The following is a 24,237-nucleotide window of genomic DNA, read 5'->3' on the forward strand; positions in this document are numbered from 1 at the left end:
CTCTATTTTTCACTTACTTACTCTACACTCACGCCTCCTAATACTCGAGTTGTCGTCATCATCAATTTCTATTTGTGTCCAGGCCCTGGTGCCTTGCTATCACCAAACAGCCACTCTACTGGCACACCTTACTCCTCTAATCCTTACACATTCGCTCACCTACGACAAACATTCGGGGCATAACCTACAAGCTCGGAAGCTTGTGGCAAAGTTGTCGTTTTCCCTGTTCCCACGCGAGCTGGCACACCACTGGCTTTTCCGTCCTTGTACAATGCTATAGGTGCTGGGACTGTCGAATCCAGTTTCTGACACTTTTCTTGGCGTCGAAAGCCACCCTCGGGGAGCTTCATCACTACCTGTACACCTCTGGCCCGCTTCAACTCGACTGCATCACACTCGGCCGTTAGAAGGAAAAAAAAAAATCACCCGGCCGCAGAACCAGGGCTCAAGCCGGGGCGGACCATCTCCAGCTCAGAAGATCCCACATTTTCATGCGCATATCCCGTCGCCTTCCCGCACTTCCGGTAATCCTTCCTTCTTTCGATCTCCAACAGCGGCTTTCCAATTGCCATCTGGTTCTTGGTCATACCTTATTTCATCGACACACTTCCAAGGGCATGGTAAAACACTCTTCATCCTACCCTCCTTAATATCGCCTATCAGGCGCTCCGCCACAAGAAAAAAACGGTATTAGGGTACCTGGGATTATTACAGCGACTCAGAAAAGGGACAGGCACTTCTTCCACTCTACCATCTCTCTAGTGGGCTGACACAGCCCTACCACATCACAAAACCTCCCGCTCCGGAGTTGCCACTGGCCCTTTTTGCTTACACCTTGAAAAAAAAAGCCCTCCGAGCCAAAGCTATTCCAGCATTTTCGTCTACCGGTTCTCTCAGTTGAATTTTTGTCTCACAAAATCTTTGGCGGCTGTGCAGAGTTCTTGGACAACTGCCAAGGCTTGTCGCCAGAAAGCTACTGCAACTTGCTCAAGCCCCAACTTGCATACCATCGGCCAATTGGACGCCTCCCCACGTTTGATACTCTGCTTCAAGAGCTTCAATACGTATACCTATCACGCAGAGTGGCAAATCCTCTATTTATCATACCACACCCTCACCAAGCGCTGCTGTCACTTACACTATTGTCCGGCCTGACCGACGCTCTGCTTCCCGTCCTGCGAATCTCGCCGTTACTCACCACTTTCACCTAGGATATCTCTAGATACAGCACGAACTGCCTCGAGGGAAACCTCTCGCAACATACACATTGCTCTCGCGGGTCGTTAGCTACCTCTGAGCTAGCAATATCAAATCTCTCTCTGGCAGAATCCATTATTTGTTTGTATAACGTACTCTCGAAACCCGACACGCAACCATGGGGGACATTTCATCGCCACAAACCGCTTCGGTGCAAACTGTTGAGCACCAGGATAACAAAATTACCCCATCAGGGCCGGCTTTCCCTCCTCAGAAGTCCCTCACAGCGACTGCGCCATCGCGTCGACGTCCTCCTTCGATTCGACAATCTTCCTATGGACACTCTGCCGCCTCAGTTCCTGAACAATTCGAAAGAATAAATGTTGTTTCATCTCCAGTGGGCGAATCCGGGCCTTTCAACATGGCACCGATGGCTAGCGCCTTGCCGCACGGAGGCTACCAACACCCGCCTCAGCCAGGGGGTCATCGACAGTACAACCAGCAGCCTCCGGCGCCATTTTTGCAGCACATGCCACAAAACCCGTACGTAGGCCATCACCCTGGTTCGATGATGGTTGCCGGATACTATCTTCAGCAACCCCAAATGCCTCAATACTACGCGGCGAACCATCACCCAAGTCATCACGGCCCACCCACTCTGCAAGGACGGGGCAATCCAGGCTATTACCCAGTCCCATTCGTCGTGGAACATCCACAGTCTCCTGGGTATTATCCCCAGCAGCCTCAGTTTCCTGATCCAAACAGCCAGAGGCCCGATCACATGATGAATCGTCAATACAGTCAAGGGCATATTCAACACGAAACGCGAAGCCAACCTCGAAGACCACCGTACAGAACAAACAGATCCTTCCGAGATCAGACATCACCATCAGGTCCGCTCTATTCTTTTCTTTAGTAAAAATCTTTGTTTATTAACTGAATATTCAAGTAGATATTAAACGTCAACCATCAACCACAGTCCGTGGACCGCCACGAAAGCCTTTTCAAAGTGGTAAGGCGCATCGTTCCGAAACAATCTACTTCGTGCTGACCGTCTCATCTAGGGCATGCGATATGGATCGGAAATCTTCCTCCACAGACCGAGTTGATGAGCCTTGTGCACCACGTTTGCGAATTAGCCCCGGGACTCCAGTCCCTGTTTCTGATCTCGAAGAGCAACTGTGCATTCGCCAACTTCAAAGAGGACAAAACCTCTACCGAGGCTCAGAAGGCCATACATGAATCCAAATTTCAATCTGTACGACTGGTATGCCGACTTCGAAAGAACAGCACGGAAGCGGCAGCCCCGGAGAACCAGATCGTTATTGCTGCGGGAACAAGCAATCCCACATCACCTGTGCTTGCTGGCGATCTGCATGAGGAATTTAAGTCTCCTCAAGTTGAAAAACCGGATCCACTCGAGGCCATCGAAGCACACGTGGATAAGAAGGACGCCGCCACATATGCCCACCGAGATCGTTTCTTTGTTCTCAAGAGCCTTACCAGAGAAGATATGGAACATAGCGTCAAGACGAGCGTTTGGGCTACGCAGTCGCATAATGAGGCACTTCTTAATAACGCCTTCAAGGTACGTGAAAACCATAAGCCTTATTAGACATGGGAGCTCTCAGATCACTGACTACATCATAGTCTACTGACAACGTATATCTGATATTCTCCGCCAACAAGTCCGGAGAATATTTTGGATTTGCTCGAATGACATCAGAAATCAATCAAGACCCAGACGCTGCAATTCAGTTCGCGCCGCAGAACCAGTCGGCCAACGAAAGCGAGCTACCACAACCCGTTTCGATCGAAGCGAAAGGCAACATTCCGAAAGGGCATATCATTGATGATTCAGCGCGAGGAACAATGCTGTGGGAGATTGAAGGAAATGAAACTGAAGGGGAAGCCGAGGACGAAGGAGAAAATATGGGCAACAAGAACGCTGAAGACGCTGAAGAGGACTTGCAGACGTGGGGTAAACCATTCAATCTGCAGTGGCTGTCCATTGTTCCTCTGCCATTCTACCGAACCAGAGGGTTAAGGAACCCGTGGAATTCAAATCGCGAGGTCAAGATTGCTAGGGACGGAACAGAGCTTGAGCCTTCCGTCGGGCGCCGGCTGATTGGCTTAATGAACCATAACTCCAACGCGGGGCAGTCGCGTTCTTTGAACGACCCGAGGAATATACCAGCATTTTTTGGTTCTGGTGGGCAGCAGTGATTGAATGGAAAGCGAAAGAAGTGGAAATTTGAGACGACCTTGGACAATATGGCTCGACCCCGAACAAGACAACGCAGCGCGAGGCACGAAAAACAAAGTCGATAAACCCAATCACGTTCACTCCGTATCATGAATATGATACGAGAACAAAGCACATAAACCATCTTGCAGACACGAAAATATGATTGCTACGATCACATCGGATGATTGAATACGATGCGCGATACGCAACATATTGATACAGGCGAATTGATTTTGGTGGCAGAGGCATAGCACAGGCGAACCAATAATTGAATATGGGAACTAGAATCTTCACGGCCATTTTGGCGATAACGCAATGAATACGATGTGTTGCAGAACTACTCTGCTATTTGGTTTTCTTGGTGTACTCCGGTTGCTGATAGATTCGTACAGGATTGCTTTTTGTTTGAGCGTTGACAGTGGAACCCGTCTCACGCAAATTTACCAGCGCTCAGCTGCAGGCTGCAGCGCCGCTTCGAAACGATAAGTCTATGACGAGAATGATGCCATAGACGCACGAATCGGCTGGAGTCAGGCGATGGCAGAAGAGTCTTTCCAGGCGTAAAGATGGGACGACGTCAGAACAGGTGTGGCTTGACGGGTGGAGGAGGGGGAGGCAAGTGCAACCACGCCACGACCGTGCTTGGACGGCTACGCTGGAACGGGTGTTGTTGCTGTGGCTGGAGGTTGTGTTGTGGCGACGCAGTGCGGTAAGTAGCTGGGCTCTTACAAACGAGAGGGAAAAAAAAAGGCACATAGGCCATCGCCAGCGATCTGTAGATCGCAGGACTAAGCTATCAAGCTTGAAGACGTTGTTTGTCTCGATTGCGAGCGCGTAATAATGACGCACTCAGAAGGCCATGGCACGTTTTTCATGCCCAGAACGATTCAGAGGCTGCATTTAATCGACACCCCCCCCGGATCCCCGCCATCTGTACTTTGTGTCGAAGCAAAAGGGACCAAGTTTTCCACTCGCGGTGTGCGACTGTGACGTCATTGCGCCACAAACCCGCAATTGCCTCTTTTGGGACATTGACTGATTAGGTAAGCGTCCACGGAAAGTGACTATCGCCCATTGCTTTTGTAGACTCGAGGCGGGGGAAGGGGAGGCGGAGATGACGATTGCTAAAGAATTATGCTGCAGTGTCTTGTTCGTGCATCTTCCCCAACGGCTGCTCGAATTACTGCATCCGCAGAGGCTGCTGCGCCTCCGTTGCTCAGTACCAAGCACACTGCAGGTGCCGGAACCATGCTGGGGTTAGCGGCACCTTACCGATCTTTGTGGAACCTTCCAGCACCTTGTACCAGATTCTAGCGGCTACAGGCGACTTCTGGCGCGACCCAGCATGCTTCGAAATACAGCCGCTTTGTAAGTCGCCAGCATCTTCAACATGCTTCTAGAAACCGATGCCATGACGAATATCAGCTTCAGCCTAGAGGGTGATTGCTGCCTACCCAACTATAAAGATCTCGCTTCATTCCTATCAAGTCGAAATATTTTTCTCATCACACACACACAGTCAACAAACAATCAACTCTTCTTTCCATTATTATATGCACAGTTCCAGAGTCTCTCGCAGAACCCCGAGAAACAACCACCATAGCAACTCAAACAAAATGGCCGCTTTCTTCCCCCGCACCGTCTACAACACCGAGGCTTCCTTCACGCCTCTCTTCCGTCTTCTTGACGACTTTGACTCGTACTCGCGCCAGTGCCAGCCCGCTTCCAACAACAGCAGCAGCAGCCGCCACTGCAAGAAGCAGCAGCAGCAGCAGCAGCAGCACTTCCGCAAGCCCGCCGTTTCCCACTGGCAGCCCAAGTTTGATGTTCGCGAGACCTCAAGCGCCTACGAGCTCCACGGTGAGCTTCCCGGCCTGAACAAGAACGATGTGAGCATCGAGTTCACCGAGCCTCAGACGCTCGTCGTCCGCGGCAAGGTTGAGAGGACCTACACTGCCGGCACCTCGCCCAACGCAGAGGCTGCGGCTCCCGCTCCCGCAGTGGAGGAGTCCCAGCCCGAGGAGGAGCACGCGGCTCCGTCGCACAAGGCCACCGTCGCCGACGAGGATGACGCCAGCATTCAGGAGGAGAACGGCTTCGAGGTCGTTAGCGAGACCTCCAACACCGCGCCTGCAACCCCCGAGACTGAGGCCGCTACCGTGGCCACTCCCGTCGACAAGTCCAAGTACTGGCTCACGGAGCGCAGCGTTGGCGAGTTTGCCCGCTCCTTCAGCTTTCCGTCCCGTGTCGACCAGGACTCCGTCACTGCGGCCTTCCAGAACGGGATCCTGAGCATTTCTGTACCAAAGGCCAAGAAGCACGAGACCATTCGCATTTCCATCAACTAAACTGTCTTCATGCAATCTTCACATACTCAAACGTTTCTTGCAATGGTTGACTGCTTCTCATGATTGATTACTCAGCACTGGCTGCATTCCTTGGCGTTGGGAATTGGTACTAGACATTCATTAATAATGTTTTTGTATACTAGCTATAGAAAACAAATATACAAAGTCATTGACGAAAAACAATGTCCATATATTGCAACTGTGAAACCAGATGAGTGAATGCGCGAGAGGAGGTAAAAGAAGATTTGGAGCGCAACATGGAGAAATTAGACCCTACCTAAGCAACTAATGATTCTTGATAAACCAACGAGTCATTGACTTACGCTTGAGAATTTTTTCTATTTCTTTTGCATCAGAATCGGAAATGTTGGCATAGAGTGCTGCAACGGTGCACGTGATCTGGCGTTTGACAATTAGCGTTGTTGCCTGACCGGGCGCGTTCCAACGCGTTATCTCACAACACGGCTGATTAATTCACAGAGGCGCACTCTTCTGGCCAATTCGATATCGCCTCTGCACGTCAAAGACCTAAGACTACACATCAAAATTTGCCCATAATGGCTGAAGAATATGATGAAGCCCAGACGGGCGAGGAAGGCCAAATGGGTGGCCCTGGAGCTCCCACTCCCCTCAGTGCACTCGAGGTATGACTCCTCACGGCAACAATCCCCCCATCGTGGCCGATTCAATGACACTGACAGTCTGGTTCTAGGGCATTGCTGGGCTGACGAAGCGAGATATTCAACTGGTCATTGACGGTGGCTTCAACACCGTCGAGGCTGTGGCCTACACCCCGCGCCGAATGCTGGAGCAGATCAAGGGCATTTCAGAACAAAAAGCTACCAAAATTCTTGGAGAAGGTAAATGGTGCGACGGTTACCGATTCGATATCAGCGCTAATTGTGTACAGCCTCCAAACTTGTCCCCATGGGCTTCACCACGGCGACTGAGATGCACCAGCGACGAAGCGAGCTGATTTCCATCACTACGGGCTCCAAGAACCTCGACACACTTCTTGCCGGTGGTATTGAAACCGGCTCCGTGACTGAGCTTTTTGGCGAGTTCCGTACTGGAAAAAGTCAGATTTGCCACACCCTAGCCGTGACCTGCCAGCTTCCCTTTGACATGGGTGGTGGCGAGGGCAAATGCCTCTACATTGACACGGAAGGCACATTCCGTCCCGTCCGACTGCTCGCCGTGGCGAACCGCTTCGGCCTCTCCGGCGAAGAGGTGCTCGACAACGTCGCCTATGCGCGAGCCTACAACTCAGACCACCAGCTGCAGCTGCTGAATCAGGCCGCCGCCATGATGTGCGAGACCAGATTCTCCCTCCTTATCGTGGACAGTGCCACAGCTCTCTACCGCACGGATTTCTGCGGCCGCGGTGAGCTCTCCAACCGCCAGACGCATCTGGCCAAGTTTATGCGCACTCTGCAGCGCCTGGCGGACGAGTTTGGCGTGGCTGTCGTCATCACCAACCAGGTTGTGGCCCAAGTAGACGGCGGCCCTAGCGCCATGTTCAATCCTGACCCCAAGAAGCCCATTGGCGGCAACATTATTGCGCACGCCAGCACGACGAGAATCAGCCTGAAAAAGGGCCGTGGGGAGACTCGCATTGCCAAGATTTACGACAGCCCCTGTCTGCCCGAGAGCGATACTCTGTTTGCCATTGGCGAGGATGGTATTGGTGACCCGGCCCCCAAGGATATGGAAAAGGATTGAATGGTGACCAGAAGCGATATACACGTGCCATTTTACTTATTTTGCATGGTTTGCTTGGCGTTGGCCATTGTGCTTGGGCTTTACACTGCTTTTAGAGGTCTCTGGATGATTGATATTAGACTGTACGAGGACGGCCTTTTCTGTAGATATTGCTAACGATTTAATAATGAAAGCGAGAAATCATTGTTTCATACTGCAATAAATTCAAATTCGTGACATGTTTGCACAATCATCAATTGGCTGTGTGAGGTAGTACGTACCTGAGTCTGAACCTGAGCTAGCTGTGCTCCACAGAAACAAACCGGGCGCCGCCAGAAGTAGGTGCGACGATGAAATTCTGACCAGCATAACAGCTCTAATAAAAAACAGCTTCGCGCCCACCAACAACATTTTACAGCACCAGACGCTCTGCATCGTCGGCCTCGCACGTTATCGAATCGCATCCCACCCCACTCTATCTAATCCGCAGGGACGCACGACGCATGCGCTTCTAGAGCTCCCGGAGGCGAGATGGATTCGAGCGATACGCAGCTTCTCTTCAAAGAGACGCGCTTGAACCTCGAGCCTCCCGCCGCGGCGTCGATTGTCACGATCCGCGTGCCATCGCTGTCTGGCGGTAGCTCGCGCAGCAACACCAAGACTGATGGCGCGGCCGAGGACGAGACGGCGTTTCGCCGCAAGAACCTTGCCAGCGCGACGTCCATCTACCACCGCCAGCATCACGACACGCCCCGAAACTTTCTCTGGCGCGTCCTCGAGGACGGCTTCCTGCTGAGCGTGCGCGCCGCTGATGTCTGCTGCCACAGCAAGGCCGCCGACGCCCCGCTGGTCCTCAACTTTCACTTCGCGGTGCCCATCCAGCCGGGCTGCGTGGCTCTCGCCGATCCGCAGGAGCACGACGCGCTCTGCCTCTTCGTCCTCGACACCTCGTCCCACCTCTACACGTTCACGCTGCGGCCCGACCTATTTAGAAAGCGAACGGCAGTCGATGCCGGCCTGTCAGATCTGGCTAAGGTCCAGGCGCCTGCCGGGCTGGGCTTCAAATATCCGCATCGCATGGTCGCCGTGTCGGCCAATACCCTTCTGGTGACAGTCAACGATGGTGGCATGATTCGCCTGGATCGAAACCAGGCTGACGATGGTATGTCTCTATAATCAGCAGCTGAGACAAGTATTTTGCTCAAGCAGGCTAATAACGTGTTGCAGGTGGTGTCTGGAAAGAAACTTTTTTCAACGTTCAAGGATGGAAGCAAAATCTCCGAAGTCTCCTGCCTTTCCAGGGCAATCACACAATCCGGTATGGCCGAATCAATATGGAATATAGTGCTGCCACTGCGGTTCAGGTAACATCCCTGGGACTGGATGGTTGCCTGTTTGCTATTACTGTTTGCCTCGACCACCGCATCCGTATATGGAACATCCAGGACGGTCAGATTCTATTCACCGGGGATTTGCTCGGTGCCGACAGATCACCCCAGGAGATTGGTAAATGGACCTTGGATCCTTCTCAAGCCAACCTAGTACAGCTAGTTGGACGCAGCCCAGGGCAAAGAATATGCGCCACATACTCGCCTATTGGGCCTGGCGAATTCAAGTTCTGGAAGATTGTAGCCAAGGGTCCTCATACACTCACTTTCGAGGATCTCTTCCCCAAGCTGACCCTTATCCCCGAGACACCTTCGTCATCAGATATATGGACCCTCGCCGATTTTGTGCTCACATCGCCCGAAGACGGCAGTATTAGCCTCTGGACATTGTGGAAGAACAACATGACATACCGAGTTCAACGGCTGGAATTGGATAGAACAAACATGTCACAGGTCTGGCAACGAGGATGGGAAGGTGTTCATTCCGATACGAATCTGCTCACCACCGAATCCTCTGGACCTTGGGATCCGCAAGACGTCACAGAAAAGTGGCTGCAACTGATTTTAAAGCCCGGGAGGTTTACCAAGGCGACCCTTGAAGTAGCCCTATCGATTTATGAGAGGGGCCTTGGGAAATCCAGAGAAGGAAACAGGGGACGCGGTCTTGCCGAATCTATTTGTTCAGTTCTCGGTGCCGCCGCGTCACTAGAGAGAGGAGCCACTGGTGCCATGGACTATGAACAGTTCAGATCGTCGAGCGAAAGTCAATGGCGCCGATTCTACAGACTGCTTATCGAATTGGATAAACAGCGCGGTGAAGCAGTGAGCCTAGCTTTCGATCCCGAGTCTGACGTCGCCTGGGTTGTCTGCGCCGACCTTGTTTCGGCTATCAGGGAGTGCAGCGGATTGGAGCGTATTTACCATAATCTCAGCAGTCCTGAGCAGAACCGACAACAGGAGGCAGCCTTAATCAACACAGCACTGTCATTCGTCGACGGATTTTCGGACAGCTATTTGCAGCTCTGCAACGCGGCTCTCCGACCTGAACTGTTTGGACAGTCTCAAAAGACGGACCTTGAGCGCATTCAATTCTTTTCCGACAAGGCTGGATTCTGGCGTGGTATTACTGATGACGACTGCACGCAGATTGTCGACGTTCTTGGTCAAAATTTCAATGTTGTGACAGATGATTTGTACAATGACGTCCTGGACTTATTCGCCACTCCAGCTACGATGCGGAGTCGAAGGCTCAACAATCCCGTTACCGAGTTTGGCCGAAAACTTGTCATGGCTGCAACACAGGACTATTTGACGATGCAATGGAACGTGTGCTTCAGTCAACTGGTTCTGCTGGTTCACATGGAATTCGAGTTTGACAACGAGGAGGACGCTCTTCACCACCGTGTAGACGTGGGTAATGTGTTCCGCGGTTTGATTGCTGCTCTGCGTCGGTTGGAGCTACTGAAAAGCCTAGGTCGAACAGAGCTGTCTGTACCATTATTCAAACCAGAAAGGGGTGTCTCACCTAAGAAGAGCGGTGATGACACGCAAGTCGTCACGGCTTTGGAAGCCAATGTTGGCCACCTGCTTGGTTTCAGTAACAGGGATGAGGTGCTCAGTAAGAGCATCACCGAGATTGCGGCCTCTCTATGCGCCGTGGATAGCGATATTGAAGTATCGCCGGCATTGATCCAGTGCTCACTTATTAAGAGGCAACGTGCAGATCTGGCCAGCGCCCTCGCGCCATTCTGCGGCGAGGATCCGTTTTCGGTATATGTTCAGGGCCGTGTTAGTCTGTCGCTGAAGGACTACACCGGCGCGGCAAACTTTTTCAGGAAGGCTGCCATTGGAATGAGTAAGTCCCACATTGTGTTAATGTTTTTGCAGTGACTAATTATATCAGGTACCGAGAATCTTGCGCTTGACCACCATAGCAGTGGCTTGCTAGACGACACAGAATGGGCATTATTTAACAATGGCCTGCCTTGCTACTACTCGCACATTGTGGCACTCTACGACAGCCAGAAGGCGTACTCCTACGTTGTGGAGTTCGCGCGCCTAGCCATGCAGTTTACATCCGCACGCCCTAGTCGCGGTTCCGTCAAAGCTGAGATGCTTACACGGCAATTCAGCGCCGCGCTTGCTACCTGCCAGTTTGAGCTTGCACACACCACCCTTCTCTCTATTCAGGACAAAGCGCTTCGCTCATCTAGCTTGCGCCACCTCGTGGACAAGATGTGCGAGACCAGCCACAACAGCGAACTTGTGGCTCTGCCCTTCCCGGGAATGCAGCAAGAAGTTGACGAGTTCCTAGCCAAGCGCTGTCGTAACGCTGTCGATGTAGTGCACGGTGCGCACTATCACCAAGTACTGTACGCATGGCGCATCAAGCGCCAGAACATGCGCGGTGCCGCATGGGTGCTGCTTGATCGTATCCAGAAACTCAAGCTTGCAGGTGAGGCCGACAGGATCACCGGTGACGATGTGCTGGATACTCCTGTCACGCGGCAGTACCTGCTGCTTATCAATGCCCTCAGCTGTGTCGACCCTAAGCAGGCATGGGTCTTCGACGAGGGTGAAACTGGTGCTACTGAAGAGGAGACGGGGCTGCCAAGGAAGCGTACAGTCGTTTCGCTCGCGGATGTGCGTAAGCAATACCAGGATGAGCTGGACAGAATCGCAGCGATCCAGAACAACCAGTTTGGATTTTCAGCGGATGATGTTATGGATCTGGCATGAGGAGATACCTTGAGAATTCGGAAGGTCAAAAAGCCAGGAAGTGGCAGATATAATGGATATTGCGGATTTGTAGATTAACCATTTTAGTTTCCTGCCCTTGTTGTTTTGATTGTATGCTTGGACACTGGATAGGTGATTTGATCGACTTGCGCACTTGGACAAAAAAAGTGTAGCGACCCTGTTAGTTTTCAGTCTACGCTTGCTTTTGGTGTGAATGGTCTTGTTTTTGTGTGTCTTTATATATAGGGATATTTCGGTCCAAAATGGACGCTGCCCGGGCGGTCTTTATCCCCCATAGCCCCAATAAACGCCAATACGTATGCTAAAGCAATTTTCAAAGAAGGAAAAGAGAAAGGCTAGTAATCAGAACATTAGATATGGCAAAGCAAGAGGGCCGAGACCGCCGCTACGCCTCCGCAACCAAGGCAGGGTTTTCGGGTGGCGGGGCAGCCAGAGCGTGGCTATTCTGCTCAACTTGCTGGTCAGGAGCCTGGCGGTAGAGGATGATCTCGGACTGCTTAAAGTATCGGCGAGCGTCTGCAAACGTGTCAGTATCAGGCCATGAGCACAACTCCGCCCACCCTATAGAGGCGCTGAAAGCGGTGAATTTCCCTTACCTTCGTCGATGAGGACGAGACTGAGGTAGTACCTCGTAGAGAACTTCTTGTTGACGTCGCGGAACGTGGGGGTGAGGTCGAAGCCGCCGAGGAAGAGCCGGATGGGGATGATCTCGCCTCGGGAGGGGGAGCCGTCCATGATCTCGAAGCGCACAAGGGTCTCGCTCTCGTTGTACTGGTTGGGGGCGGCGCCGGTAGTCTCGCGGCGGATGATGGACAGCTCCATGTGCTTGATCTTGAGGCGGACGAGGAGGAAGTAGATGCGGCCGACGATGACATCCTTGAGATGGTACTTGCTCTTGCTGTACTCGAATTCGATGTGCAGGCAGTCCTCAATGCCGACGTCCATCTTGATGCTGCTGTTGACCTCGGGCGGGATGCGGTAGCTGTAGACCCAAATGTCCTTTTCGCGGATCACGTCGGCCATGCGGCGCGAGACCGTGACGCGCACAAAGTAGCGCAGCTTGACGTTGATGCCGTTGTACGACTCGTACTGCTTCTCGACGTTTTTGAAGTTGAAGTCGAACGTCTGCGGGTGCTGCAGCTCGCCGGGCGCCGCGAGCTCCTGGTTCAGGGAGAGGAATTCGTAGTGGTTGCCGCGGTCGAAGAACATTTCTGCAAGGTTCCCAAGAGGTGGTCAGCATGGCTCGGACGTTTCAAGAGCAACGTTGTACAGCCGCTCTGCAAGAATCTGGGAAGAAGCAGAGGTAGCGGCAGTAGGGGCTTGCGCGATAACGTGTCGCTAGAGGTTTGTAGTGCGGGTAGTGATTTGCGGAGCGTCGCCCGTACCTATCGTGCCAATGAATTGCACCTTGATGCCCGTGTGCTCGAGGCGCTTTCCGTCCTTGGGCCGGACCGTCACGCCGCCCTTGACCGACTCGCCGTCCATGTAGAGCGGCGCCTTTTCACGGCGGTTCTTGTCGAGCTTGACATCCACCATGGACCGGTCGTCGGCGGCCTCGAGGACGACGTCAATGTCGACGGGCGTGGAGAAAAAGTACGACATTTTGTATCAGGTGAGAATCTCCCATGCGCTGTCGCAGGTCGATCAGGATGCGGAAGAAGGTTGTTGTGCTGGTAGGGGTGAGGGGAGCTGCAACAGTCGTGAGCTAGGAGGGTCGGGAGGTAGAGGTAGAGGTGCTCGGAGGGACGTCGTCGTTCGTTGCGAGCTGCGGCTTGCTAGGTACTATTGTGGAGCCTTGGGGAAGCTGACGTATGGTTGTGCTCGTTCTAATACTGATAATGCGCCAAAGACTCTACTAATATGAATGAGTGACGGCACAGCACGTTCCTTTTCATATTGTAACATGCATTAAAAGAGGAGTTCCCTGGTACATTTTAAATCTCATTTTCTTGTACGAATTCCTTCTTTTACACGACTGAAGAAACCCACCCTCAACATTGTTACCGTTAGCCAGCAATCTTGCTTGTTTCTTTCTGGTTTCTCGTCTAATTGTAAACTTGTTATAAAGAATATCAATAGTGTGACTCAAGAAAAAATCACCCAAGATCTTCCTTATCACCAGTGAAGATGGTATCGCTCGGTGCAGAGTTCACATTCTCGGACCTGAATTCAAGATCACGTGGTTCTTACGCCCCCACCTTGCTAGCCCAACTCATCTGTGTTCTTCGACAAGACGACAAGTGGGGTCGCCTGGCTCGCCTCGGGAAAAGGTCGGGACTGCCATTTTTGCCCTCACGTGCACCGAGCCCTAGAACTTTTCTACCCACAACGATTTCGCTAAACATTTCGTTGTGTGTTCCCGCCGCCCAGTCTCTAGATACCCTCAACCTCACGCCAATCCCACCCCATCAAATACCGGCAGGATGAAGTACATTCATTCCCAGGAGCTCCTGGAGATTCCCCAGGGTGGTACGTGAACGAATTGTCAATTTTTTTCATTCCGGTCTTCGGCGCAGGAGGAAGCTTGGACGATGTGACGACGGACGAAGAAAAAAGTTTTGAGATGTATACCGAAGCCTGCAATTCCACGACCGACACCACCGACGACTACTACGATGAGTTGCTCGCGCCCGCGACGATGCCGCATGCAGGAGTTGTTCACGAATCTGCGATCTAAATCGAGAGAAAGCTGCGACATGGCCACGAGAGGCAACATCTCAAATCTTCTTCTTCCTCAAACACTACGTCCGGTCCTCGTCAACTTCCTGCCCGTCTACCGGAACCGAAATGCACAAGCTCCTAAACGGCAGGAAGAATTTTTCGCTGACATTTTACCGCGCATTACAGTCAAGGTCGGCATCAAGACCCGCATCGTCACCGTTGAGGGCCCCCGCGGCAAGCTCGTCAAGAACCTCGGCCATCTTGCCGTCAACTTTGGCCACCCCTCCAAGAACACCATCTCCATCGAGATCCACCACGGCAACCGCAAGAATGTCGCCACTCTGCGAACCGTCAAGTCCATCATCAACAACATGATCACTGGTGTCACAAAGGGCTTCAAGTACAAGATGCGTTACGTCTATGCGCATTTCCCCATCAACGTCAACGTCGACAAGAGCAAGGAGACTGGTCTCTGGGAAGTTGAGATCCGCAACTTCATCGGCGAGAAGATTGTCCGCCGCGTAGTCATGGCCGAGGGCGTCGACGTCGCCATCTCGACCGCGCAAAAGGATGAGCTCGTTCTCTCTGGCAACTCGCTCGAGAACGTCTCGCAAAGTGCCGCCGACATTCAGCAGATCTGCAAGGTCCGCAACAAGGATATCCGAAAGGTACGATTTCTATGCGCAAGCGGAGGGGGGGGGGGAAGCTGTGCAGGGACAGACTCTGGGTCGTCTTCCAACCCTGAAAAATTCTTTGCACGAAGTCTTCTCCCGCACAGCTCCGTCAACACTCAAGTTGGATTCTTTGCTAACAAAGGCGCTAGTTCTTGGACGGTCTGTACGTTTCCGAGAAGGGCAACGTTGTTGAGGCGTAAATTATGGACACGGATTCTTGTTTCTTTTGCGTTTCTGGGTCTTACAGGAGAGGCGAAGGTTTACACTTGCATGTCATGTAGCATATGGGCTACATACAAAAAATACAAAAGCAAAACAAAATAATCTAACGTCTACTTTACGTCTACATGATCTGTGTACCCACAGTGACAAGAAGAGTTACGGGCACATGCGATTGAGGGAGCGAGGCGTTGATGGTGTGCTGACGGTGGCAGCAAGTCTATTGAGGGTATGTATATTTGTTGAAAAGAAAGACTTTCCAATTAGGTACAAAGGACCATCCTTGATCGAGGTAACGATGCTCGTCATCAGATTTCTTTTTCTTTTTGTTTCCAAATTCTATCAAATCGTTAAAGTCGTGTCCGTCAAATTCAAACGCAAAAAGGTATGCGCAACAGGGGCAAGTAGCAAAGCCAGCCAACCAGCCAACCTCACTCACACCATGTATATATATATCATGGCATCATTCCCCTCTTTCCACCGCAATCTGTCATTCACCTAAATTAAAACATGTCAAATATTGATAATCAATCAAAAACCCAACGCCAGTTTCTTTGTCAATGAGCCAAGAGAACAAACAAACGCAAATCAATGCACATGCAACTCAAGCTGGCGAGTCTGAGACAGAATGGCCGCGGCAAGCAATGAATTTTTTTTCTCACTGTATATCCTTGGTGACTCTGCGCCGCACCCGAACGGACAGGGCTGACAAGCAACAGCTATAGCTTTGAAGAGACCGGCTAGCCACGTTGAGAGGGTGATCTGGCCGTGTAAGCAGATCTCGCTATGCGGCTGTCGATCCGGCTCCGGCTGTCCATGCGGCTCCGGCTGTCCATGCGGCTTCGGCTGTCCATGCGGCTTCGGCTGTCAAATCGACTGCGGCTGTCTCGGCTGGTCCTCGAGCGTCCGGATCGCGCGGTGCGCGCGGTCCGAGCCGTCCGGGTTGTCCTGCGGCCGGAGCTGGCGCTGCTGGGATTCGTGGCAGTGTAGTCGGAGTAGCTGTAGTAGGAGTCGGTGTAGCGCGAGGTGCCCTTGCGCGAGGGCTCCTTCTTATCCTTCTTCTTGAAGTTGAGCAGGGCCAGGAGGGTCGCGGCGGCACCGGCAATGCCCAGCCACCAGGCGCCGCTGCTCTGCTTCTTCTCGCTGCGGCGGTCGCTGGCGGACGCGGGACGGCCGCCGCCGAAGCCGAACCAGCCGGTGTGACGGTCGCGGCGCGAGTAGGCCGAGTTGCTGTACTCGTCGTACTGGTCGACCTTTTCGCGCTTCTTGCCGAAGATGGCGTGGAAGAGGCCGCGGGCGATGCAGCAGAAGCAAAGCAGGATGAGGAGGCCGGCGGCGGCCAGGGAGCCGATGACGATGCCGGCAATGGCGCCGCCGCTGAGCTTGTTGTTGGCGGTGCCGGGGGCCTCGCCGCCAGCGCCGTCGGGATCCTGCGTGGCGGTCGAGGTGTGACTGCTGCTGGTGGCGGTGGCGGTGCCCGTAGTCGCGGTGACGACGCCGCCGGGGCCGTCGGTGGTGCGGGGACCGGTGCCGGTGATGGTCGTGACGCCGGTGACACGGTAAGGAGCCGAGTACTGCGTGGTGACGACGCCGCTGGTGGTGACGACGACGGTCGTGGGCTCGCCGTAGCCGGGCTTGGCCGAGCACTGGCCCTTGAAGGCGCACGTCTGCCAGCCGGCGCAGCAGATCTCGCCGCAGGCCGCCCACTCGGGACGCTGGGGCACACAGTCGACGCCGGCGGTGGGCGCGGGGGGCGGCACGAACCACGTCATGATGATGCTGGTGTAGGTGCGCGTCTCGGTCCAGGTGGTGGTGTAGAGCGGCGAGGCGACGGCGCCGTTGACCACGCAGGTGGCAACATTGTTGGGGAGGGTGGTGCAGTGCTCATTGCCGCCGCAGCAGTACTGGCTGTTCTCGCCGCAGTAGCTCGCGCACGTCCGGCCAACGAGATAGGCGTACCGGGAATCGTGGAGGATGTCGCCTCTGGGGTACGGCGAGGCGGCGACCAAGGTGTTTGTCGTGGCGGTAGAGCCGGCGAGGAGGAGGAGGCGGAACGGAGACAGTCGTATCCGCCGTGACGATGAGACGGTCGACTGAGAAGGAATGTGAATTCCCATTGTGCTATTTTGGGATCTGCGCAAAGCAGATGGCACCAATGGAGGTCAACCTGGATGTGGTGGTTCGCCCTCTTTTTTTTTCCGCCTGTGTCTCTGAGTTGGTCTCCTTGCGCTGGAATGCGGGAGGGCGGGCCGGTGCGAGGTCAGTGACGCAGGGCTCGATGTGGTAGGTACTAATAAGGTAGCAGTAGGCAGGTGTGATGTGGTGTAGATGCGCTTGTAATTGACTCTCTGCGCCCGACAACACAGGACGAGATAATCCAACGTCGCTAACGTGCGATGAAAAGACAAAACTTTATTGTATGACAGAAACTCGGTAGAGCAAAAATGAAAAGAGGAAAAGTAGCATCGTGCTGCAGCGTTGGGCGTCGTGCATACTAATGACTTTAAAGAAGGTTGGGGGGCTTTGGACGCTAAAGTTGCTTCCCAGCCTCCCACTTAATCAACCACGACGGGCCAGTGACTACTCAGCACATACCAGCCCCTCCATTTCACGAAACCAAGGCCTGACCGACCAGCCAAGATCTACAACACGGGAGGATTGACATTTAACCAGATAACATGGAAAATTTTTCCAACTTAAATTTTCTTCTTCTGTTTGTTCCTGCATTTGTCCCGTCGATCCCTGTCTGTCTAGCGCAGAGTCGGGATCCAGGAACAGGGTCAGCCACTGACAATTGGTACTTTTAGGTACCTAGGTACCTACTAAGGCACTGTCCGGAGTACCAGCGAGGCCTTAAGCCATCCATATATAACGCACATAACCCGCCGGTCTGGTGTTTTCTAGGTGGGTATGTAGGCTGGTAGGTAGCTGGCGAAGGCGTCCGGACCTCGTATTCGAGCCATTTCTTTTTCTCTTCCATCTTTTCTTGATTATTCATTTTATCGCTTCCATATCCTTCTCGTAAACTGCCAGCGCAGCAATCGCGTTTACATCATCGTAGTAGATGACATATTCCTTTACTACAAATATTACCTGCCTCCCATGGCAAGTTTGCTTTACTACCTTGCCCGTCTCAAGACACAACGGACCGCCATCCCCACCTTTGCAAATTGGGCTCTTGCAACTGCGCCCAATGAGTCAATGCAGAACAAGGCATGAGTGGCATCCGTCTTTTGTCGCCCAAAATACACATTAAGCCGAACCCGGGCCAACGGCTTTCGTCACACTGTTCATGGCCGGTCCGGCTCCGGTCACACTAGCGGTGGTGGGCTATATGCGTGTCTCGATCCGCGCCACCTACCCTGCACTGCTGCCATGAACAAGACAATGCGTTCGTCACGCCAAAGCTCGGTGTTACGGGAGCGAATCTTGCAAGAATTAGTCCTGATTGGCTCGATTTGCTGGGTTGACTGGCGAGAGTTTCTTCGGCAAGCAGGGATGACGCTGCATCCATGCCCTACCGAGTCCAACATCATCCACCACCTATACACCGCTACACTATTTCTGCATCGATCCTCAGCGGTTACAGGATGGAATTACATTGGCGGGCACCAGGCTCGATAGGCCTTCCAAGGCTTGCCGTTCCAGTCACCTCCGGGACTGTTGCATCCACCCATGTCGGTCAGCTCCTTGATACCGCTGATGCACCCAGCATCAGTATACATGTAGACTGGCCCCAAGCTTATTAGTTATACACGTCAATGTCTAGCGGTGGCATACTCACGGTTGCATCCCTGGATGTTCGTCCACTGTGAAATGGACAGCACGCCGTCCTGTTCCAGCTTGTGGCAGCCTTGAGGCTCGCCAAAGTTGTGCTCAGCAAGGTCCGTCATGCACACCCGGACGTTGCCGAGCCGCTTGCCAGGTCCATTGTTGGCACAGTCCTCGTTACCGAATAGGTAGAACTGAGTAACAGGGGCGAGGTGATCGGGGCACTCTTGATAGTCTGCGATGGCGGGTGCGATGAGTGCAGCCATCGCCGACGGGAACAGAATAGAGACACGCATGATTTGTCGAAGGAGAGAGGCCAAAAAAGCTTTGGCTAACTACCAGACCCAGCGTCCTATCGACAATGCGCTTTTATTTATACGTTTTGAAAACTCTCCGAGCGGCTCAAATTCGCACCGACTGGTACATGGCATAGCCTTAGCTCGTTCCGAGAACTGGTGAGAGCATGGTAGCACCGCAATCCTGAAGGATTGTCATCGGAGGGTTATGCGACCATCCATGGCAAGACCGAGGTGGACATGAGACTCAACGGCTGGTCGGGAAGGGAAGCGATGTGGGATTCCCGGCTCCATATGTCAGCCAATCGCATAAATTTGCGTAACTTCTATATATTCTTTCCAACTTCTTTTTTCCCTGGCGGCATTCGAGCTTAGCTTGGAGGGGGGGTTTGCCGGTGGCTGGAGCTCGCACAGCCACACCTTGGTCTGGCTGCCTCAACCCAGTGGGGGTTCCTCTGTGGCTTGACATTACTACATGCCCTCCCGTCCAGTTGGCGCTGGAGCGTAGCGCTGGAGCTCTCTATGGGCAGGCTACATCATCACCGGATCTAAAACCTCACTGTGTCTCTCCGCTGGCGTCACTGGCCATCCGTCCCCATCACCCCAATCCGCTGCCGAACCCCGACCGGCCGTCCGTTCCTCGTACTTACCCCTTTCACCCTTACTCCTTCCGCCGCGACGCGCCCGTCACCATGTCGCTCGATCCGCCGACGTACCTGGCTTCCCTCCAAGGCAACATCCGCCAGCGGCCCATTCCCTGGGAGGGAGCAGTCCGTGCCGGCACCCTTACTGAGGACCAGCACGCCAAGATCCGCGCCGTGGACAAGGCCAAGAAGGCCGAGCAGCGCAGGGAGATTGTCGAAGGCGATCTCGATGGCTACCGCTTGCTTTTCGTCGGCGGCGATGGCAAGCCGAGCGTTCTCGAGACGGCTGCCAAGCAGGCCAATGTCATCCAGTATATACTTGTCCTAATTGCCGACGTGTTGGATGGTACGTCGATACTTTGAGCAGCAGATCTACATGAGGAAGCAGCGGACATGTCACAACAGCCCTGGCTTTTCTCTACTGCAAGCTCCTCAGCTCTCTTATTTACAATAACTGACATTCACCTCTTTTTGTATCCTTAGCTGTCCCATCCCTAGCCAAAGCCCTCTTCAAGAACCCCGAGCCATATACGCACTTCCTACCACTGCTTCATTCCAATACTACCGAGGACCACATTCCACTGCTCACCTCTCACGCATTGACGACGCTGATGGCTCTCTCGCGCGACGACTCCGAGGCGACGCTCCGGGCCCTGCCTGTCCTCTTCACATACATCTCCGGCCTGGCCAAGAGCACCGATGCTGGTCTGCAAGATATCGCCGTGCAAGAATACTCGACGCTTTTGAACGGTCACGCCTCTCGCGAGCAGTTTTGGAACCAGCGCAGCGAGACGATTGCGCCACTCATCAAGATTCTTCATAGTGCTGCGGGTGTCAGCAACTCGGGCAACGCATCGGCTTCCCTTTGGAGCGGAACTACCAACGGCCGCTCTGCGGGTGTCGAAGGCTCCGTTGGTGGTGGGGTTGGTCTGCAGCTGCTGTACCACGTCCTGTTGGTCATGTGGCAGATGAGCTTCGAGGCTGATGAGATTGGAGACGATCTAAACAAGTAAGTTGATTGATTTCGCACGAGTAAATGTAGACTCACACTGCTGTTAGCGAGTATGACATTGTTCTCTTGTACACACACCTCCTGCGGCTATCGCCCAAAGAAAAGACCAGCCGGCTCATTCTGTCGACATTGTACAACCTGCTGGTCAAGAACCAAACAACACTGTTGCCTACGGCGGTTCTCGCACGCCTACCGCCTCTTCTGGAGACACTTGGCGGTCGCCATCTTAGCGATGTCGACTTGCTTGATGATCTCCAGAACCTCAAGGATATGCTCGAGGAATACACCAAGACCAAGACGACATTTGATGAATACGTAGCCGAGGTGCAGACTGGTCACCTGCGCTGGTCACCACCCCACAGAAGCCAGGTATTCTGGGCAGAAAATGCGCGAAAGATCCTGGAACACCAGAACGGCGAAATTCCGCGCCAACTGGCCGAGATTATGAAGAAGCCTTGGGACAACGACAAGCAAGTACTGGCTATTGCGTGCAACGATGTTGGCTGTCTAGTCAAGGAAGTACCCGAGAAAAGATGGCAGCTGGAAAAGGCCGGGCTCAAGACAAGAATCATGGAGCTTATGCAATCGGAAGATGAAAACGTGCGATGGGAGAGCTTGCGAGCACTGGGAGGCTGGCTCAAGTATAGCTTTGAGCAAGCGGCTTGAGAGGGCAGCATGGACAAGCACGACTGACTTTTGCGGAAGATAGACGCAGCACAGCGGATAGGCACAGCGAAGTATGCTTGTACGTGCCGTGTTTTAATTTTGGGTTTGTTTTGTATGAGCAATGCTTAGTTGTAGATGTGTGAGGTCAATCATTGATTGCATGTACGATGGGCTGTGTGCAATGCCATTGAAGAATGGGCTTTACAAAGGTTGCCCTTTGCGGTTATGTTTAATTGTCAATTGCCTCTTGTTGTGTATCTGCCATTGTATGATGAGGTTTAATTTGCACCTCAGACGGTGCATCTTATGGCTCTCCTACGGCTTGCCGTGACACGACATGGTTGGCTACCTGTGAAAAGTATTTATCAAGTGCGGATTGAGTAACTGTTTGGTAATGCATTTTCGTATCTAGATATAGGTACCTACCTACCACCTACTAATGTAGCGGCTCCAGTGAGCGCAGTAGGCGTGCGTGGCGGGCGATTTCGCAGCACCATACCTACCTACCTGCCTCTGAAGAGGTCAGCTACAGCGGTGGAGGGCCCTTACGTTCCCTAAAGCCCGCCTGCAGCCTCCCAGACCCCGCTGCTGTCGCCCGGATCCGTCGTCGATATCGGAGGCCATTTAGCTTCAAGTCCGGGGGTACCCGAGCCCCACTACAGCTTGGGCTTTTACGTACCAGGAACTGATAAAACATGCAATTGACGAAAACTCCCAAGACTCTTTTCTGCCGTGGAGAAGACGCGCTGCATCTTTCTTCTTCCCTCCACCACTCCTTCTCCTCCTCTCCCCTCGCGGCGTCTGTGTATTATCCTGCGTGGAAGCTCGCATCCTCGGCCCAATTGACTCGCCTCTCTCCTCCGCCAAACGCCCACGTACACACACGTACACCATGAAGGGCATCGCCATGCTTGCGCGGGCTCGTCCTGCCACGGCCGCCAGCCGCCTCACCACCGTCCGCCTCGGAGCCCTCAGCCAGCGCGGCGCCGTCCGTCACGGCTCTGGCGCGGCCCCCGGCGGCGATCTCAAGAAGACGCCGCTCTACGACTTCCACGTCGCCCAGGGCGGCAAGATGGTGCCGTTTGCCGGCTACCACATGCCCGTGCAGTACAGCAACCTGTCGCTGGCCGACTCGCACCACTTCACGCGCAACCACGCCTCCATCTTTGACGTCTCGCACATGGTGCAGCACATCTTCAAGGGGCCCGACGCCGCCGCCTTCCTGGAGCGCGTCACCCCGTCGGCCTGGGCCACGCAGGGCCACATGCAGAGCAAGCTGACCACGTTCCTGTGGCCCGGCACCGGCGGCATCGTCGACGACACCGTCATCACCCGCCTCGGCGAGGACGAGTACTACGTCGTCACCAACGGCGCCTGCCTCGACAAGGACACCAAGTACATTGACGAGCAGCTCGGCCAGTTTGGCGGCGCCGTCGAGTGGACGCGCCTCGACAACTCGGGCCTCTTTGCGCTCCAGGGCCCGCAGGCCGCCGAGATCCTCGCCCAGGTCATTGACAGGGACTACGCCGACGTCGACCTCAAGAGCCTCTACTTTGGCAACGCCGTCTGGGCCCAGCTCAAGCTCGCCGGCGGCGCCAAGACGCACCCGGTCCTCATCTCCCGCGGCGGCTACACCGGCGAGGACGGCTTCGAGGTGTCCTTCAACGGCAAGTTGTACCCGGCCTTTGACACGACGACGCCCGCCGTCGAGGCCCTGCTCGCCGCCGCCGGACCCGAGCGCCTGCAAATGTCGGGGCTCGGCGCGCGCGACTCTCTCCGCCTCGAGGCCGGCATGTGCCTCTACGGCCACGACCTTGACGACACCATCACCCCCGTGGAGGCCGGCCTGAGCTGGATCATCCCCAAGGAGCGCCGCGCCACCGACGCCGGCTTCCACGGCGCCGAGGTCGTCGTGCCGCAGATGACCCCGCGCAGCAAGGGCGGGGCCGGCGTCCAGAAGCGCCGCGTCGGCCTCGTTGTCGAGGGCGCGCCCGCCCGCGAGGGCGCCACCATCCAAAAGGACGGCGAGACCATCGGCACCATCACCTCGGGCGTTCCCAGCCCCACCCTCGGCAAGAACATCGCCATGGGCTACATCAAAGACGGCCAGCACAAGTCGGGCACCGAGGTTGACGTCGTCGTCCGCGGTCGCAAGAGGAAAGCCGTCGTGGCCAAGATGCCCTTTATCCAGACCCGTTACTGGAAGGGCGATGCTTGAGCGATTCATTAATACCGGACCAAAAGAAAAAAAAGACAAAACGTATTAAATCAACATTTTTTTTTGTTTCAATTGACGATTTTGGATATCTCGATTCTGCGTCTCATGTTTGTTCCTTTCTTTTCAACATGACTGCCTCGATGGCAAGAGATCTTTAGGTTTCATTAGTTTCAACATGTACTCTTTATAGGACTGGCGTTTTTTCATGATACGGATACCAATCACGACTTTGGGGACCCGATATGTCGCTCGCAGCGACCTCTATATACGAAAACAGCGAGACACACAGACACACATTAGATACCAGGTTTAGGCGTTGCAATGCCATTTGAGGGCAAAGTCGACTTGACTGCCACATCCCCATGACTATTGCGTCCATCGATGATGTCGACACACTGCGGGCTGGCCAGAAAGCCTGTCACGAAAATGACTTT

General features: G+C 53.9%; 10 protein-coding genes across 10 annotated transcripts; 7 read left to right on the plus strand and 3 right to left on the minus strand.

Annotated features, from left to right (window-relative positions):
• Window positions 1–1,618: 1,618 nt before the first annotated feature.
• V2A60_000949 (YT521-B-like domain-containing protein) lies at window positions 1,619–3,423 on the plus strand (the record flags this gene model as incomplete). The annotated part of the gene is made up of 4 exons (XM_083252315.1): window positions 1,619–1,740; window positions 1,793–1,923; window positions 2,262–2,785; window positions 2,848–3,423. 4 exons carry the CDS (start codon window positions 1,619–1,621, stop codon window positions 3,421–3,423), a joined length of 1,353 nt encoding a protein of 450 aa, XP_083108441.1.
• Window positions 3,424–5,061: 1,638 nt separating this feature from the next.
• V2A60_000950 (HSP20-like chaperone) lies at window positions 5,062–5,793 on the plus strand (the record flags this gene model as incomplete). The annotated part of the gene is made up of 1 exon (XM_083252316.1): window positions 5,062–5,793. The coding sequence occupies one exon, from the start codon at window positions 5,062–5,064 to the stop codon at window positions 5,791–5,793; it is 732 nt and encodes a 243-aa protein (XP_083108442.1).
• A 557-nt stretch (window positions 5,794–6,350) lies between these two features.
• V2A60_000951 (recombinase RAD51) lies at window positions 6,351–7,515 on the plus strand (the record flags this gene model as incomplete). The annotated part of the gene is made up of 3 exons (XM_083252317.1): window positions 6,351–6,437; window positions 6,506–6,653; window positions 6,704–7,515. The coding sequence occupies 3 exons, from the start codon at window positions 6,351–6,353 to the stop codon at window positions 7,513–7,515; spliced, it is 1,047 nt and encodes a 348-aa protein (XP_083108443.1).
• Window positions 7,516–8,025: 510 nt separating this feature from the next.
• On the plus strand, window positions 8,026–11,621 carry V2A60_000952 (nucleoporin Nup120/160-domain-containing protein; the record flags this gene model as incomplete). Its single annotated transcript, XM_083252318.1, has 3 exons — window positions 8,026–8,656; window positions 8,722–10,737; window positions 10,786–11,621. 3 exons carry the CDS (start codon window positions 8,026–8,028, stop codon window positions 11,619–11,621), a joined length of 3,483 nt encoding a protein of 1,160 aa, XP_083108444.1.
• Window positions 11,622–12,027: 406 nt separating this feature from the next.
• V2A60_000953 (retromer subunit PEP8) lies at window positions 12,028–13,244 on the minus strand (the record flags this gene model as incomplete). The annotated part of the gene is made up of 3 exons (XM_083252319.1): window positions 12,028–12,158; window positions 12,239–12,853; window positions 13,028–13,244. The coding sequence occupies 3 exons, from the start codon at window positions 13,242–13,244 to the stop codon at window positions 12,028–12,030; spliced, it is 963 nt and encodes a 320-aa protein (XP_083108445.1).
• A 1,094-nt stretch (window positions 13,245–14,338) lies between these two features.
• Window positions 14,339–15,177, plus strand: V2A60_000954 (60S ribosomal protein uL6; the record flags this gene model as incomplete). The annotated part of the gene is made up of 2 exons (XM_083252320.1): window positions 14,339–14,971; window positions 15,127–15,177. The coding sequence occupies 2 exons, from the start codon at window positions 14,339–14,341 to the stop codon at window positions 15,175–15,177; spliced, it is 684 nt and encodes a 227-aa protein (XP_083108446.1).
• Window positions 15,178–15,936: 759 nt separating this feature from the next.
• Window positions 15,937–17,313, minus strand: V2A60_000955 (uncharacterized protein; the record flags this gene model as incomplete). Its single annotated transcript, XM_083252321.1, has 1 exon — window positions 15,937–17,313. The coding sequence occupies one exon, from the start codon at window positions 17,311–17,313 to the stop codon at window positions 15,937–15,939; it is 1,377 nt and encodes a 458-aa protein (XP_083108447.1).
• Window positions 17,314–18,792: 1,479 nt separating this feature from the next.
• Window positions 18,793–19,263, minus strand: V2A60_000956 (uncharacterized protein; the record flags this gene model as incomplete). The annotated part of the gene is made up of 2 exons (XM_083252322.1): window positions 18,793–18,926; window positions 18,981–19,263. 2 exons carry the CDS (start codon window positions 19,261–19,263, stop codon window positions 18,793–18,795), a joined length of 417 nt encoding a protein of 138 aa, XP_083108448.1.
• A 692-nt stretch (window positions 19,264–19,955) lies between these two features.
• V2A60_000957 (H(+)-transporting V1 sector ATPase subunit H) lies at window positions 19,956–21,585 on the plus strand (the record flags this gene model as incomplete). Its single annotated transcript, XM_083252323.1, has 3 exons — window positions 19,956–20,253; window positions 20,406–20,916; window positions 20,967–21,585. 3 exons carry the CDS (start codon window positions 19,956–19,958, stop codon window positions 21,583–21,585), a joined length of 1,428 nt encoding a protein of 475 aa, XP_083108449.1.
• An 892-nt stretch (window positions 21,586–22,477) lies between these two features.
• On the plus strand, window positions 22,478–23,803 carry V2A60_000958 (glycine decarboxylase subunit T; the record flags this gene model as incomplete). Its single annotated transcript, XM_083252324.1, has 1 exon — window positions 22,478–23,803. One exon carries the CDS (start codon window positions 22,478–22,480, stop codon window positions 23,801–23,803), a length of 1,326 nt encoding a protein of 441 aa, XP_083108450.1.
• Window positions 23,804–24,237: the final 434 nt, after the last annotated feature.

Source organism: Cordyceps javanica, chromosome 1 (assembly GCF_051103115.1).
Source record: "Cordyceps javanica chromosome 1, complete sequence".
NCBI classification, from domain to species: Eukaryota; Fungi; Ascomycota; class Sordariomycetes; order Hypocreales; family Cordycipitaceae; genus Cordyceps; species Cordyceps javanica.